The sequence below is a fragment of the Elgaria multicarinata genome, chromosome 23 (genome assembly GCF_023053635.1).
Source record: "Elgaria multicarinata webbii isolate HBS135686 ecotype San Diego chromosome 23, rElgMul1.1.pri, whole genome shotgun sequence".
Classification (NCBI taxonomy): domain Eukaryota; kingdom Metazoa; phylum Chordata; class Lepidosauria; order Squamata; family Anguidae; genus Elgaria; species Elgaria multicarinata.
Genome location: NC_086193.1, coordinates 276,624 through 291,821, shown reverse-complemented (window position 1 = coordinate 291,821; position 15,198 = coordinate 276,624). Strand labels below are relative to the sequence as shown.

At 59.4% G+C, this 15,198-nt stretch overlaps 1 protein-coding gene across 1 annotated transcript; it reads right to left on the bottom strand.

Moving 5' to 3' along the window:
• Positions 1-494: 494 nt before the first annotated feature.
• Positions 495-14,472, bottom strand: LMNB2 (lamin B2). The gene is made up of 12 exons (XM_063146856.1): positions 14,242-14,472; positions 9,981-10,117; positions 6,358-6,514; positions 4,775-4,900; positions 4,298-4,468; positions 3,948-4,073; positions 3,161-3,381; positions 2,327-2,618; positions 2,100-2,207; positions 1,604-1,723; positions 1,051-1,152; positions 495-627 (listed from the first exon to the last, which is right to left on the bottom strand). Exons 1-12 carry the CDS (start codon positions 14,470-14,472, stop codon positions 586-588), a joined length of 1,833 nt encoding a protein of 610 aa, XP_063002926.1. The 3' UTR covers positions 495-585.
• Between the last annotated feature and the right edge of the window lie 726 nt (positions 14,473-15,198).

The window sequence follows — 15,198 nt, the reverse complement described above, 5'->3', positions numbered from 1 at the left end:
GACCCGGTGCTCCACAGCATCTCTGCAAAGCGAGCAGCTACCAGTCCCTTCTCAGAGGCCGCTGGAACAGAAGGCGGGGCGAAGCAGGGCAGGCCCTCCTCCGCGGCCGAGGGCCGCCTCTCCTGCTTCAGCCCATCCACTGGCAGGGCCTCCCTCAGAGGGCTCTTCTCCAACTCTTACAACTGGTGGTCTGATCCAGGACAAGGTCCAGATGACGCGGTGGGCACCCACCGGCCCTTCCACGGGGTGTCAGAAGCACCCGTCCCTTCCAGGGCAACGTCTTCGGGGGGGGCACCCCTCAGAGCCACGCTGCCCTCTGGCTTTGAAGCCCAAAGTGACGGCCCAGGAGTCGTCCGAGGGGGAAGGGGGGGAACCTCAGAACGCCGCGGCTCTTCTGGCTGACACGGCCCTCTCTTTAAAAAAGTGTAGCAAAGGATCAATTCCGTTTTTAAAAAAGAAAAAGGGGGGGGGGAGAAGAAAAAATCACAGAAGACTTATAAAAATAGTTTTCAATGGCTCTGGGCAAAAGAAAAATAAGAGCAAAAGGGGGAAGGAGGAAAGACGGGCTGAGGAGGGGGCTTCGTTTCACATGACGGCGCATCCTCTGGACGTTGTCCTGGGATCCCCCTAAAGGAAGAGGGCAGAGAGAGAGTGAGGAGGCAGGCAGGGAGGGAGGGCCTGGAGCGGTTCAGGCCTGCTCTAGAGGAGGAGGCCGGGCGGAAAGTGGAGCCAGGCTCCGAAGTGGCTTCAAGCAAAGGGGACAAAGGGAGGGAGCCTTCCAGGAGAGTTCTGGGCACCCCCTGAATTACTGGGGTCCTGCACTTTTTAAGAAAAGGCTGGGCTCCTCCTACAGCAGGGGAAATCGATGGCGCCCCCCACCCACCCACCCACCCCTCTCCTCTCTGGGTCACTGTGAGGAACCGTCCTCAGAGGGAGGCGCGCCGTCTCTTCCCAACTGCCGCCTTCCGTCTCCCGGCCAAAGATGAGCCGCCCTTCTGGGGCACAACAGCAGCAGCCACCTGCCGCCCACAAACTCTCGCTTCTGGCTACCTGCTGATGGAAGAGGTCTTCCTCCCCGAACTCCGCCTCATCTTCCTCCTCGTTCTCCGGCAGCAGAGCAGATGACTGGGTCAGACTTCTCACTGCAACTTCCTGGGAAGAACGGGGAGAAGCACCACGTGAGGAAAAAGCCCCCCTCCTGGGAGGGGGGGATTCCAAGGCCCCCCATTGCTCATGGGACCAGACACGAGGCCGTCCAGCCCCGCTAGAGCTCCAGAGGAGCAAGCAGCTGTTCTTCCGATGTGAAGCTGCTGCTGGCGCAAAGGGCGCGAAGGAACTCGGGAGCGGCAGGACCGAAGCGCCCAGTTCTCAGGTGGAGGGAAAAGGCACAGGCACCCTCTTCTCTTCCCCTCCTGCACAGCCCAAGCGCCACATTTTGCACGTGCAACAACAAGAACGAGCCAAACCGGTGCCGTTCCTTCTGGCGCTGCTGCCCACTTCCCTCCCCAGCCCCCCCCAACAGAGGCGGCCAGCGGCCCCACTGCTCCTGCCCGTCCACCCCCTGCGGCCCCACCACCCCCTGCCCGTCCAGGCCAGGCCATACCTCTCCCTCCGAGTTCACCAGGTAGGTGCGGACATTGGCTCCGGTGCCCCAGCTGCTCTGGTTCTTCCACACGAGGACGGAGGGCGGACTGTGGGCCACGCCAGCATCAGCAGCCCAGATCTAGCAAGTGAGACAGGCAGGCGGTCAGCCCAAGCGCTCGGCTCACACAGGGTCGGGCGTTCCAGCCTCAGTTTCCAACGTCCCTGGCAAAGACCCGGCTCCCCCGCCCTGGCGGCAAGAGACACCCACCCCCACGCCCCGCAGTAAGGGCCAGTCACTCGGTCTGGAATGACAAGCCCTTCCGTGGGCACACGTGGGGGAGAGGCAGGGAGGCCACGTGCTGGGATCGGCCCTGGGCTGGGAAGGGCTCCGAAGGAGGCCGAGTACATTGGAGCCGGGTCTGCCCTTGTGTAGCAGCGTCTGAGAAACGCCGCCCCGGCCTGCCGGCATCCCGTTTGGTCGCCGCCCCGACATTCTCCCAAGGAAAGAGCCTTACCGTGACCATCTGCCCGGCCCGGAGGACGTATTTGGGGGTAAATTTGTACGCGATCTCAGCTCCGTCTCCAATCTTCCTCTTCAGCCTCCAGTTGCCAAGAGACTGATCCTGGAGCAAGAGACGGGCCTCTTTCAGCGCGAGCGGCAGGAAGCAGACCCGTCCGGAGCCCCCGGCGCACGCTTCAAGCGGGACTCCTCCCTCCCTCCCTGCCCTGAGAGCCGGCCTACCTGGTCGGAGCGGTTCTTCAGCTGAACGTACTTCCCCTCCGGGTCCACCTCCTCGATGCTGACGCTGCCTTTGGCCGAGGCCTCCTGGCTCATCTGGAAGCTGCTGCTGCTGCCGGCGCCGGTGCCAATCCCGCTGGAGAAGCTTCCGGAGAACTCTTCGGCTGCTAGGCGCTTCCGCTTCCCCCGGCCCGAGCGAGTGACTGAGGCGCTGCTGCTGGTGGCGGCAGCAGAGGAGGAGGAGGTGGCCCGCGACACCGTGATGCGGGACGGGGGGCTGGGAGTCAGCTTCAGCCTGGCAAGGGGAGGGAGGGGAGGCAGGCGCTGAGTGGCAAAGCACGGGGCTCTGGCCAAGGCCACCCTCCAGAAAGCCACGATCCCGCTTCTCGCTTGCACGAGGGCCAACGCCGATGAACATGTGCTCGTGGCGTTTGCGCCCTGCCTTGCTTCTGTCACGGAGCTGCTCAGGGGTTGCAGCTGGGGGCCCTCGGGAGACCTGCCAGGCCCCAATCGGGCCCAGACTTGCTAGGCTTCGGCAAGGCGGCCACCTTGTGGGGCTGGAAAGCTCTGCCTCGGAAGGGGGGGGCGCGCGGAGGGGGGGAGGCGCGCTCTTCGCCTCTTGGCTTCCCAAGAGCAACCGGGCCAAGCGCCCTGCCCGTCTCCTGCCAGCCCCACCCATGCAGGGAGGAAGGCCAGGCTGAAGCCAGCCCCGTGGGCCGTCGCCTCTTTGGACACGGCTGGTGCACGTGAGGGACTCCCAGTGCTGCCGCCAGGGCCATCTCTGGGTGTGTGCGTGGCCCCGGAGCCTTGCAGAAGCCCCCGCCCACCCCCGCCTACCTCTCCTCTTCTCCTTCCAGCAGCTTCCGGTACGCGCTGATCTCCATGTCCAGGGCCAGCTTGACGTCCAGCAGCTCCTGGTACTCCAGCAGCTGCTGCTGCATCTGGTCCTGCATCTCGGTCATCTCCCGCTCTTTGGCCTCCAGCAGCTTCCGCAGCTTCTCCCGCTCGCTTCCCATCAGCTCCTCCAGGTCCCGGATCCGCTCTTCGGCCGCGTTCGCCTGCAGGGGAGGAGGAAGAGGGAGGCACTGGCTGGGGGCCCAGGCGGCAAGCTTGGGGGAGCTAAGGGAGCAGAATGGCCTGGAACGGGGCTGGTGGGGCCCACGTTCTCCCGCACCCAGTCCCTGGCGAAGGCCTCAGGCTCCTCTCTCCCCTTCAGTGAGCACAGACTGATGCTGGCCAGGGGAAGGCCGCGTGCAGCAAGGGCGGGCCCCGGCCCTGCGTCTCCTCCCACTGGGGCAGGGCAGCCCCCACCATGACTTAGGATCCCTGACCAGCTTAAGAGCAGGGGATGCCTCTCCTGGGATGCACTCGAGCTGCCCAGCGGGGAGCTTGTGGGCATGATACCTGGGTGGGGAAAGGGCCGCTGTGGCTCAGTGGCAGAACCCCTGCTGGGCAGCAGAAGGTCCCGGGCAGGGCGGGGAAAGACCCCCACCTGGAGACGGACCGAGGGAGCCTGACCCAGAGGTCTCAGAGGTGGTGCCGGGGGTGGGAGGGAAGGCAGGGGAAAGAGCGGAGGGGGGGAGGAGGAAGGGGTGCCGGGGGGGGGGGCAGCTCTGGTCCTCACCTGCTTTTGCAGCCCAGACAGCTGGTAGCTGAGGGACTCGATCCTCACGCGGGCCTCCTTCAGCTCCTCCCGAGCAGCGCTGGCGGCCTTGTCGTTCTGGTCGGAGCAGAGCCTGGCGTTCTCCAGCTGGGAAAGAGGGCCCCGACCGTCACACCCCGGGGCCTGGCGCCTTCGCCAGCCAGAAGAGCCCCTGGACACCAGGCCAGGCAGCCGGTCACCACCCCCGGGGGAAACGGAACGGAGAGCTTGGAACACGGCGGAGGAGCCTGGGAGCCGCCCTACGCCCAGGGCAGTGCGGGACACGATGCCCCGCGTGCATGCCTGCCCCCCGCCCTCCCCGCCCGGCTCACCTTGGCCTGGTAGGTGTGCTCCAGCTCCTGCTTGTACAGCTGGACCTGCTCGTCATGTTGGCTGCGCAAGTCCTCCAGGGTTTGGGCCACCTTGGACTCGTACTCCTGCCGGCGGCCGCTGTCCACCTCCACCAGCTGGCGCTCGTGCCACTTCCGCGTCTCCCGCACCTCCTGCAGGAGCAAAGCCGGGCCGGGTCAGGGGGCTCCGCGGGGCGAGGCGCTTCCGTGGCAGCCTTTGCCTGACAACGGACTCCCAGTGGCAGAGGAAGGGGGGGAGGGGGTCTGGGACGGCCACGAGTGGGGCCCTGAGTGGCTCCACCACGCACATTCACACACGTGGGGCACCCCTGCAGGAAGGGGCTGAGAAGCCGTCGCTCTGGGCGGCAAGGGCTGGGCGCTCCCTCGGTCATGGCTGCCACCGCTGCCACCGTCCGAGCCCTGTTCCGCCACCCCCACGGGCCCAGGGCCTCCATCTACCTCCTCAAAAATGCTCTTCCTGAAGTCCAGCTCCTCTTGCAGGCTCTGGCAGCGGTTCTCCAGGTCCACCCGCATGAGGGTCTCCTTCTCCAGCTGCTTCTTGGCCACAGCATGGGCGTCTTCCGACTGGGGGAGAGGACGGATGGGGGGGGAGAGAGAGAGAGAGCACACATGCTCAGGGAGGGCGCGTCATCGTCAAGGGGGAGCCCCGCTGGGCCTCTGCAAACGCTTCATCTCCCCTGCAAGCCCCGAGGTTCTTCAACCATTAGAGGCCTTCAGAACGGAGCCACTCACAGGTCCCCCCAAGCACCAAGGGCCCCCCACACTGCTGGCTAAGCGCCTGCCTGTCAGGCTTGATGGGCCCCCGTGGTGAGGAGGGAAGAGAAGGCCGCAACGAGGCTCCTCAGAGCAAGAATCCAAACCTCTCTGAAAAGGCACCACGCCATGCAGGCGCAAACACAGCACTGGCTGCCTGGTGGCCTCCATCGAGGTTTTGATTTTGGCAGCCGGGTGGGGGGCGGGAGCTCAATAGGCTGCTCCAGCCAGCTGGGGAAGAAGAAGAAGAGGCCCCACCTGAGCGTCCTCCCAGCTGCCGGGCCAAGGGGAGCACAACAACGAAGAAGAAGGGGGCTGAGCAATCCCTGCAGCCCACGCAGGGCTGGGGGTGGCTGGTGTGTGGTCGTGGCTGGGGGTGGGGTGGGGCATTTCCTGAGGAAGGAAGAACTCTGAAGGCAGCTGAGTGGGGAAAAGAGGTTTGTGCTGTCTGGGGATGAGCACGGTGCACGTGCTCATTGGGCCCCCTTCTTTCAATAACTCTCCTCGCTTCTACAAACACCCTGTCCTGCCTTGAGCAATACGTATCGCCTGTGCTGGGCTGGTGAAGAACCCAGGCAGCCGACCCCCCAGCCACGAAGGGGGGCTGGGAAGTACTGCTCCTTACTTTTGTTCAAGCACCCAGAAATCCTGCCCCCACCACCGAGCATAAGGATGCAGACCAGGCGATGGGTGTGTGTGGGTGGGTGGGTGTTAGAGGCAGAGGCACTCAAGCGCCAACCTCGCCACGCCCTTCTGAGTCCTCATTCGAGCTTTGCGCCCCCTCACCCCCCAGGCTCTGTGGACGCCTCCCCAAAACGCTCCTCCAGACTCCCCTTGCAAATCCAACAAGCCGCCCCGAGAAGGATCGTGCGTTTGGTTTTCTGAGCCACCTAACCCAGGGGGCCAGCGTGCTCCCTGGAGACGACGTGAACGAAAGGGTTCGAGGGCAGGACCAAAGCAGGCTGGACCTCGGCACACGCTCCAGCTACGCGCTCCGTCCTTGCCAAGGGTTACGTTTCCAACCTGTATTCTGCTCCCAGGAAATCTCTCCACCTGGCGCGCCCCCCACCAGATGTGCCGGACTACAACTCCCATCGCTCCTAACCAGCAGGGCCAGTGATGGGAGCTGCAGTCTGGCATATCTGGGGCTGCAGAAAGAACCCAGCCAGAGCTGGGCTGTGAGGCTCCCGTCCTCAAGCCCAACCAGGGGGGCTCCGGCCTTTGGCGGCACGTGCTCCGCTCCAGCCTCTCATTCACCCCTCGCTCACCTTGGCCAGTTGGGCACGGAGGTCGGCCACCTCGGCCTCCAGGTTCCGCTTCTCGGTCAGGGTGGCCGTGAGTTCCGCTTCGCTCCGATGGAAGAGGACTTCCAGCTCCTTGATGCGTCCCTGAGACGTGGACCACTCGCCATCTTTCTTCTTATAGCTAAGGAGGCCAGAGGAAGAGACGTCAGCGCAGGGCGGCACCCGAGCGAGGGCAAGCGCCCACCCGGTCTGACGCAGGGAGCTCCGATTCAGCCCTGTTGCCACGGGTCCTCCCGTGTGCCAGTGAATCCTGCAACGGCTTAACACTGGTGCTGCCTCTGGCTCTCCATTCTCCTCAGATCATGGGAGCATCCTTCAAGAGCCAGAGAGCAGCCCAGGTCAGGCGGCAGGCAGGGACACGTCCACGAAGCCCAGGCAAGCAGCCTCTCTTCTCCCCCCACAGCCCAGCCAAGCCCACTCAAACGGTGGCCGGGGTGGGTGAACCACCTCCCACTTCTCTCAGCCGAGGCTCCCATCTAGGGAGAAATCAACGCCTCTCCTAACGCAACTCCCCACCGCTCTTCAGCTGAATACATTTGCGCATGTTTCCAATTCACCCCTGATCGCAGCCAACAAAATCCCCGATGACTGAATGGCAATCCTTGCAATGGCAGCACTGCTGAGCCTCCAGCTCTGGCCCGGCCATTTTTACAGCACCAGAGTTTGGATCATGACTGGAAGCACTTACTGCGGCAAAGCGACCCCTCGATCCGTGCCTACAGATGCTGGTTATTGGTATGTAAATACGATATGTAGGATTCCAAGCAGGAACGGAATAGGGATTGCCCCCTTTTGCTTAACCAATGGGTCGCTGCTTTGGTGTCTGTATCTGAAGCATTTACAGGGTGCGTCTTATTCGGCAAAAATGTTAGTTTTGTGTCTACTGAACGCCACAAAATCACTTAAAAAAATCCCTGTCTAATTCGGTTCATTACTACCAGAGCAATGTAGCTTTAATGCTTCTTCTTTTAAATAAATATACGTTCTGGCAACGTCCAGCAGTTAACTTCTTTTAGGAAGGAGGTTATTATTGCAGATAAATTTTGTATTGGAACAGTCTTTACTATTTGCTCACTTACGTACGCCTTTAAATTATTTACCTGCTTCAAAGGAATTAATAAGTGGTCAGCGCAAATGGGTTCTCCACGTCCTTTTACTGCCCCAAAGACTGATATTACGACAGAGCGAGGATAAATGCTCACCTCCTACAGCGCAATGGATTGAGGGCCTTGCAACATTTTTGCTTTTTGAACGGCTGGCACACAGGCACCACTCCCGAACGGACATTTATTCGAATTTCTGCTACGCTTTCATTACAGCTGACATTATAATTTGTGAACCGCCCAGAGAGCTCCGGCGGTATAGAAATGTAATAAATAAATAAATAAAATAATTACCAGGAAGCTGTATTTTCATATATACGCGTTCCATAAATCGCTGTTTTTAACCGTCTTTCTTTTTTCCTGTTTCGTTCCTATGTGCACCACTCCAGAATCTTTCTTAGATATGGAGCGGTACGTAAACATTGTAAATAATGAATAAATATTCACAGATATATACATATCTATGTATGTATGTCAGCTCTTTTTCTTTCTTTCTTTTTGTTGTAATTTCATGATATAAATAAGCAATGGAAGTAATTAAAGAGCACAAAAGCACCAAGGAGAGATTTAGCCGTGACGATTCATTCCCAGTAGGTGGCAACATCCCTGCTTCCACAGCGGCAGGAGCGAAAACTGCCGCTCGCTTAGCGAAGCCTCGACACACACACAGCAGCTTGGCCCAAACACCCCCATTCTAAGTAGCCAGTTTCTCCCCACAGAGGAAGGGCTGCTGCCACTGCTGGCATTTCCCCAGCCGCTCCCCAGGACAGCGGGCAGAAGCCTGACCCTGTCACAGGTCCAAAGAACGCTGCCGCTTCCTGGTGGGTGAACCATTCAGGATCAGCCGTGTTTGCCTGGACTGGCCTTGCCTCACGAGGCCCCCATGGGGCTGGGCACCTCTGCCGCACACGCGGCCGCCAAGAACCAGCACGGGACCAGTACAGGAAGGGGCAGCCGTCCTTTGCAGGCTGCTTCCCACACTTCCAGACACCTAAAATTCACTGAGCGAGAAGCCCTCGAAGGAGGGTTTTACACCGGAGCACTACGGAGAGGGAAGCATGGCGCCTTCGCACGTGCAGCTCACAAGGCTCTCTGTAATTGAACCCCACCCCCAGCCCGACAGAACTGGACTATGCACCAGTCAGTGCAAGGCAGAGTGCAGAGGGCATCTGGCGTCTCTCCTGCCAGGTTCACAGAAAGTTAAGACCTCGGTATGCTAAAAATGTTGGCATTTGTTCCAAAAGCAGAGTTTTTATGGACAGGCGCAGCAGCAAGACGTTCAGTGCCAAGGAAACTAAATGGATCGTTATTCTAGGCTTCCCCCCACCTGCCCTTTTTTTAAAAAAAAAATCAGGGTTTGATACGAGAGGAAGCCCTCAAACGTCCGCACCAGGGACAAAAACGTCCGCACAGCCCAATGGCTTGCAGCTTCAGCTATTTCGTGCCACATTCAGCCTGACCGTCTACACGTAAATACACTTTCAGTCTAAGGATCCCAAGGCCTATTTCTCAGCGTCCCCATCAGGGTGGCTGAGGAACACACCAAGGGGGGGGAGGCTTCACGTGACGTGGGACAGCCCCCCCGTGAAACCACTTCCCCGAGAGCCACGTCTTCCGGGGAAAAGCAGCTCCGAGAGAGCGTGTGCGATTTGAAGCAAGCAGCCAGATAGCAACGGGGGCTCAGTGCCCCCCTGCCCTGCCTGCTTCTCCCCAAGCATAACTCCTCCACCACTGTTTTATGGGCAGGGAATCTCATGGGGAGGGCTGAGTTGGCTATAGGCAAACGTGTGTGAGCAGGACCCCACCACCACTGCTGCCGTGCGACCCCAATGGGACTGCCCAGACTCCATTCACACATGCCCACTCATTCATACACACGCGCACACACCAGCCCCTCCTCTGCTGCATTTGGGCTTGGAGGGGGCGACGCAGGCTTTTGAAACGTCTAAATACAATGCAGGAGGGGGGATTCTTCAGGGGGGGGGGAAAGCATTAAGCCCTTCCCTTCCTAGCGTTCATTCCTCTGAACATGCCCCCCCCTCCCCACATTGTCATTAGTCTTTTGAAAAGCCCCACTCGTCACCAACGGAGGTGTTTAAAAAGTCTCTTGCATCGTTGGTGGGAGGAGGGGAAATCCCTGCTCTCCAAACGGAGAGGGAGGGGGCAAAGGGGGAAGACGCCGTTCCTGGGGTCACGTTGCACATACTGGCGCATCGCAGGCAGTGCTTAGGCCCTGGCATACTTGCGCTGAGAACACAGGCCTGAAGTTCTCCAGCCTGCTTTCTTTCACTCTCACCACCCAGGAAGCCAAAACACACGCACGCGCCCATGCACACGCGCTGCTGGCCATTCCAGCAGAGCTGGCCTAGAGAGGCAGAGAACCTCAGGCAGCAGCCTGAAGGCCAGGCTGGGGCCTAGAAACACCTGAGACGCGTCCCCAGCCCTGCAGGACTGAGGAAGGCCCCCGGGGCGGTTTTGCCTCACCTCTTACTGAGCTCGTCCAGCTCTGACCGCAGTTTCCCTATTTCGATCTGGAGCTTGGCTCTCTCTCTGGCCGTCTCATCGAGGACTCTCCGGGCGTCCGACAACTCCGACTCATAGAGGGCCTTGATTCCGGTCACCTGTGAGGAGAGACGCAAGGGTCAGAGGTGCCAGGCGCTGGGTGGTCGGCCATTTGCCACCTCTGGAGGGCAGCACCCAGGTCCCATCTGGATGCCCCAACTTCACAGGGCCCAACGCAGGCGCCTGGAACAGAGGCAAGACCGGAAAGGAGGAATCGAAGCCTCATTTTGTGAAATGCCTCCATCGCCCCTTTAGGCAAAAACGGCCCTCACAACTCTGCGTAGCAGGCAGGCTGCTCTCGCTGTAGAAAAGAGGCCGAGCTGAAAGGATCCCAGGCGTCCTGAGATTCAGTGTGTCGCGCTAAGCTGCCTTTAGCAATAAAAAACGGTCTGTGTTCCTGGTAATGACACTTGAGTTGTAGGACTTTTCTCTGGGAATTATACTGTTCTCTGTCGAAACATGCTTAGGATTAAGGGGTCGAATCACCTAGCTAAAGCTGGGATGGAAGGAATGAGGCCAGGGCCACGCCAAATTCTACCCAGGGAGGAGCCAGGCAATTACAGCCGGTGCTGCCCGAGGGAAAACAGCCGGAAGCCTCGTTAAGGCGAAAACGGTCACGTATATTTGCAGAATGTGTCAAGGAAGATTCTGCACGGGGACGTCTTCCTGCCTCAGCCATCTTTTCGAATTCTTGGAAGGAATTCTTTATGCGGTTCCGGACAATTTGGGTAGACAGACTATAATAATGGATTCCCAAAATGCTTTTGAGGATCCTCTTACGGTTGGTAGGTTGTAAAAAGAATGGGAATGGAAGGTATAGAAAGGGCAGGATAAAATGTAATATACAAGCGAAGAGGCAAATGAACAGAAAGGAGACGTATCCTTGATTCCTGGCCATAACCAGCCACGTTTCAGGGCCCAAAGACCCTCCAGCCTGACCCAGCAGTGTTATTCTCATGCTCTTACAGCTGCATTGGCCATCCTCTAGAATTATTATTATTATTATTATTATTATTATTATTATTATTATTAATTGCATTTTTATACCACCCAATAGCCGAAGCTCCCTGGGCAGTTCACAAAAACTAAAACAATTCAAAGTATAAATATAAATGCAAACAAAGCCTCAATTGTCCGTGCTCACTGTGCGAGTGATATTCTCAGTGACTGTAAAGCAAAGCTTTTAATTACACGCCGTAAAAGACACGCGCTGCACTGAACCCTCTTCCTGCTGTGTTTTCTTCTTCGGCTCCCTAGACTGGAAGAACCCTAAAGCAGACCCACACACCGCCTCCTCACCGCAGTAATTAATTAAGCGGGGTTGAAAGTTATGTTTTGTTTTAGTTTGTTTTCATGTGTCTAAATCCTGCCGCCTTCCCTTCTCCCGCGAGTGGTGGAGGCCCCTGAGGGTGGGGAGCCCTGGGCTGGAAATGCCCTCCCTCAGAACAACGTGTTCCCGAAGCCCAGGAAGATCCCAGGGAGAGGGCTGACGCCGCAACAGCCCAAATCGCCGCGCTCGCTCTCGGCTGGCTGCCTGGAGCGGCAACTCCACCTTGCTCCAGTGCAGACACGCCCGCTGGGCCTTTTCAAATTTCCACCCACGCGATAATAACCCTGCCCAAAGGCCACAAGGAATGCTATCAGATAAGAAATACACAGACCCGGGAGCACCACGTTCCGCCAAAGCTTGTGAGACGTGGCTGAATCCAGGACTGGTGGGTGGAGGCAGCTAGAGGGGCCGTGACTTGGGGGGGGGGGCGAAAGAGGAGCCCCCGCCAAAAACAGCCTGCTCAGACGCAGGGAAGGACCGTTGGCTGGGCCGTGACGCAGCCGCTGTGCTTTAGGCGGGATTTCCTCGTTTCAAATGGCAACACAAGGACACGTTTCTCCTCTGCTTGCAAAGAGCGGAAGGAGAAGAAATGCAGAAGCCAAGCCTCAGTGTGTGCAGGGGGTGGGTGGGTGGGAATGGCTTCCAGAGAAGGGGACACCCCACGTCCACACTGGGTCCACACAGGACCAAAAAGAGTGGCTGGCTGCCTCTCCCGTCACCCACCCGCCACCCGATGCATGCAGGAAGCGAAGCGTGGCCCCACGCTCCTCCTGCATGGATCCGGACACCAGAGGCTTTGCCCAATTCTCATCTGGAGTGGAAGGGAGGATCCCAGTGGCAGCAGCAACGGGGGCTTCTGGGCCCACAAAACCCCCAGAGGTTTTCCTCAACTTGCTCTCAAAGGCTTCACAGGGAGCTCAGATGCCTGACCTGACCGGCCACGTCTGAAAAGGGGCAACGTAGCTGTTTGCCACCATGTTCTTCTCCCCCCCCCCCCCACTAGGTAGACACACACACCCATAATCCCCACACTTGCTCCCTCCTTGGTAGAAAAGCCTCCTCCCTGCCTCTCTCCATCTCAGTCCTCTCCTCCGTCTCTGTAGGAGGGGATGACCGCTGGCCTACCTTGCAGGGGGGTTGTAAAGGGCACAACACAATAAATACACAGGAAGCACTCGCAAGGATGTGTGAGAATTAGTGATGCAGGCAGAATTCAGAGAGGGGAGAGGAACTGAGGCGATATCTGCAATATGGGGAGGCCACCACCACCACCACCACCTCCCTGGCCTGCCTCACAGGGCTGCCATTGAGGGCCACTCTGGACCTCTGCATCCCTGCAGAAACTTAACAGAAATAACAATACAGGTACAAATCCTCCGCCAGGATGCCTCTTGCACAACAGCCCTGTGAGGAAGGGCAGTGAGGGGGGGAGGCAGGCAGGGTGGGGGGTGTCAGTCAACCCCCGGCCATCTCTTAGCCCCCCACACCACCAAAACACAGGGATTGCATTGTCTGTAAACCGCCCAGAGAGCATTGGCTATTATTTATAAATGTAATAAATAATAATAATAATAATAATTGTAACTGCCACGGCTGCTGACGGCCCACTTCACACTGCAAGGCTATCGTAGCTCCCATAACTTGTGGAAAACCTGTTTAATAACATTGACAGTACAAGTAGTAGCCATAACAATAATAATAATAATCAGGATGGGGCAGATCCTGAGACCTCCACCTGGGATGAGGGCTCCTTCCCTGGCACCTGCCCTGCACAGCAGCCCTGCGAGGAAGGACATGCAAGGAAGGGGGAGGAGCTAATGCTTGGCCCCGCCTCTCAACAGCCCGCATAAAGACAAGCCGCAACTCCACACACCGGCCTTCCTGGCAGGGCTGTCGTGTCGCTCCCCTTGAGCAGAGCAAGCCAGTCTTCATAATGACCATGATCTCGCTCCCTCCCTCGCACAACATCCCTGCGAGGTGGGATAGAGGAGAGAGGCTAAGGCTTGGCCACGCCCCCCAGGGCCGCATGGGGACAAGGCCCACCCCCTCAGCCTCGCCCTGGCCTGCCTGGCAGGGCTGTCGTGTCGCTCCCCTTGAGCAGAGCAAGCCAGTCTTCATAATGACCATGATCTCGCTCCCTCCCTCGCACAACATCCCTGCGAGGTGGGATAGAGGAGAGAGGCTAAGGCTTGGCCACGCCCCCCAGGGCCGCATGGGGACAAGGCCCACCCCCTCAGCCTCGCCCTGGCCTGCCTGGCAGGGCTGTCGTGTCGCTCCCCGTGAGCAGAGCAAGCCAGTCTTCATTCTGGTCATGATCTTAATTAGTGGGTGGGGAGGGGCTTGCTCCCTCCCTCACACAACATCCCTGCGAGGTGGGATAGAGGGGAGGGGCTAAGGCTTGGCCACGCCCCCAGGCCACGTGGGGACAGACCCGCCCCCTCAGCCTCCCTGGCAGGGCTGTCGTGTGGCTCCCCGTGATCTTTCTTCTCCCGCCCCCCCACCTGGCACAACATCCCTGCGAGGTGGGAGAGAGGGGAGGGACTAAGGCTTGGCCACGCCCCCAGGGCCGCGTGAGGGCAAGACCCGCCCCCTCAGCCTCCCTGGCAGGGCTGTCGTGTGGCTCCCAGTGATCTTTCTTCTCCCGCCCCCCCACCTGGCACAACATCCCTGCGAGGTGGGAGAGAGGGGAGGGGCTAAGGCTTGGCCACGCCCCCCAGGGCCGCATGGGGACAAGGCCCACCCCCTCAGCCTCCCTAGCAGGGCTGTCGTGTGCCCCCACCACCACCTGGCACACCACCCCCGCGAGGTCGGCCTCCCTCCCTCCCTCCCCCCCTGCCTGCCTCCCCGCCTGACCTCTCGCGTGACCACCTCCTCCTTCTCGGAGACGCGCAGCAGCAGTCGGTCGTTCTCGAGCTCGAGGGCGCGCACCCGCTCGATGTAGTGGGCCAGGCGGTCGTTGAGGTGCCGCAGCTCCTCCTTCTCCTGCAGCCGGGAGATGCGGGTGGGCGACAGCGGCGTCCCGGAGGGGGCCGGCGGGGCGGGAGAGGCGGCGGCGGCGGCGGCGGAGGAGGAGGAGGAGGACATGGCGGCGGCTCCGGCTCCTCATTCAATCCGGAGCGAAGGGAAGGGCCGAGACAAAATGGCGGCCCCCCGCGCCAAAGGAGGAGGAGGGCGGCAACGGCGCGCGCGGGGCATCACGGGAAGCCGAGTCCCTCGCCCGCCCCCCCGCCCGCCGTGGGCCAATGCGAGCTCGCCGCGGGGCACCTTGGGGGATGTAGTCGCCTCCCCGCCCGCCCGCCATTTTGTGGTTTGTCCCCGCCTGGGTTTCCCTCAGAGCCATGTGGGCGCCTGAACGTCTGAACCACGCTAGTAACGCAGGACACGGTCCTCGCAGGCCGTTTTCTGAGGCAAACGTCCTGCGGGGGACTTTGCCTGCGTGAATACATATCACACAGATTGTGTATACACACCCACACACGTGTACATAAATCAGCTACCCACGCACACGTCTGAATATAAATCAACTACACGCACGTATTTAAATATTTTAGGCTACTGATTTCATAGATAGATATCACGCACACAGGTATGTGTAGGGTGACCGTATGGAAAGGAGGACCAGGATCCTGTATCTTTAACAGTTGCATAGAAAAGGGAATTTCAGCAGGTGTCCTTTGTATAGATGGAGAAGCTGGTGAAATTCCCTCTTCAGCACAACAGTTAAAGCTGCAGGAGCTATGCTAGAGTGCCCAGGTTAAAAAGAGGGCAGGGCTCCTGCAGCTGTAACTGTTGGGATGAAGAGGGAATTTC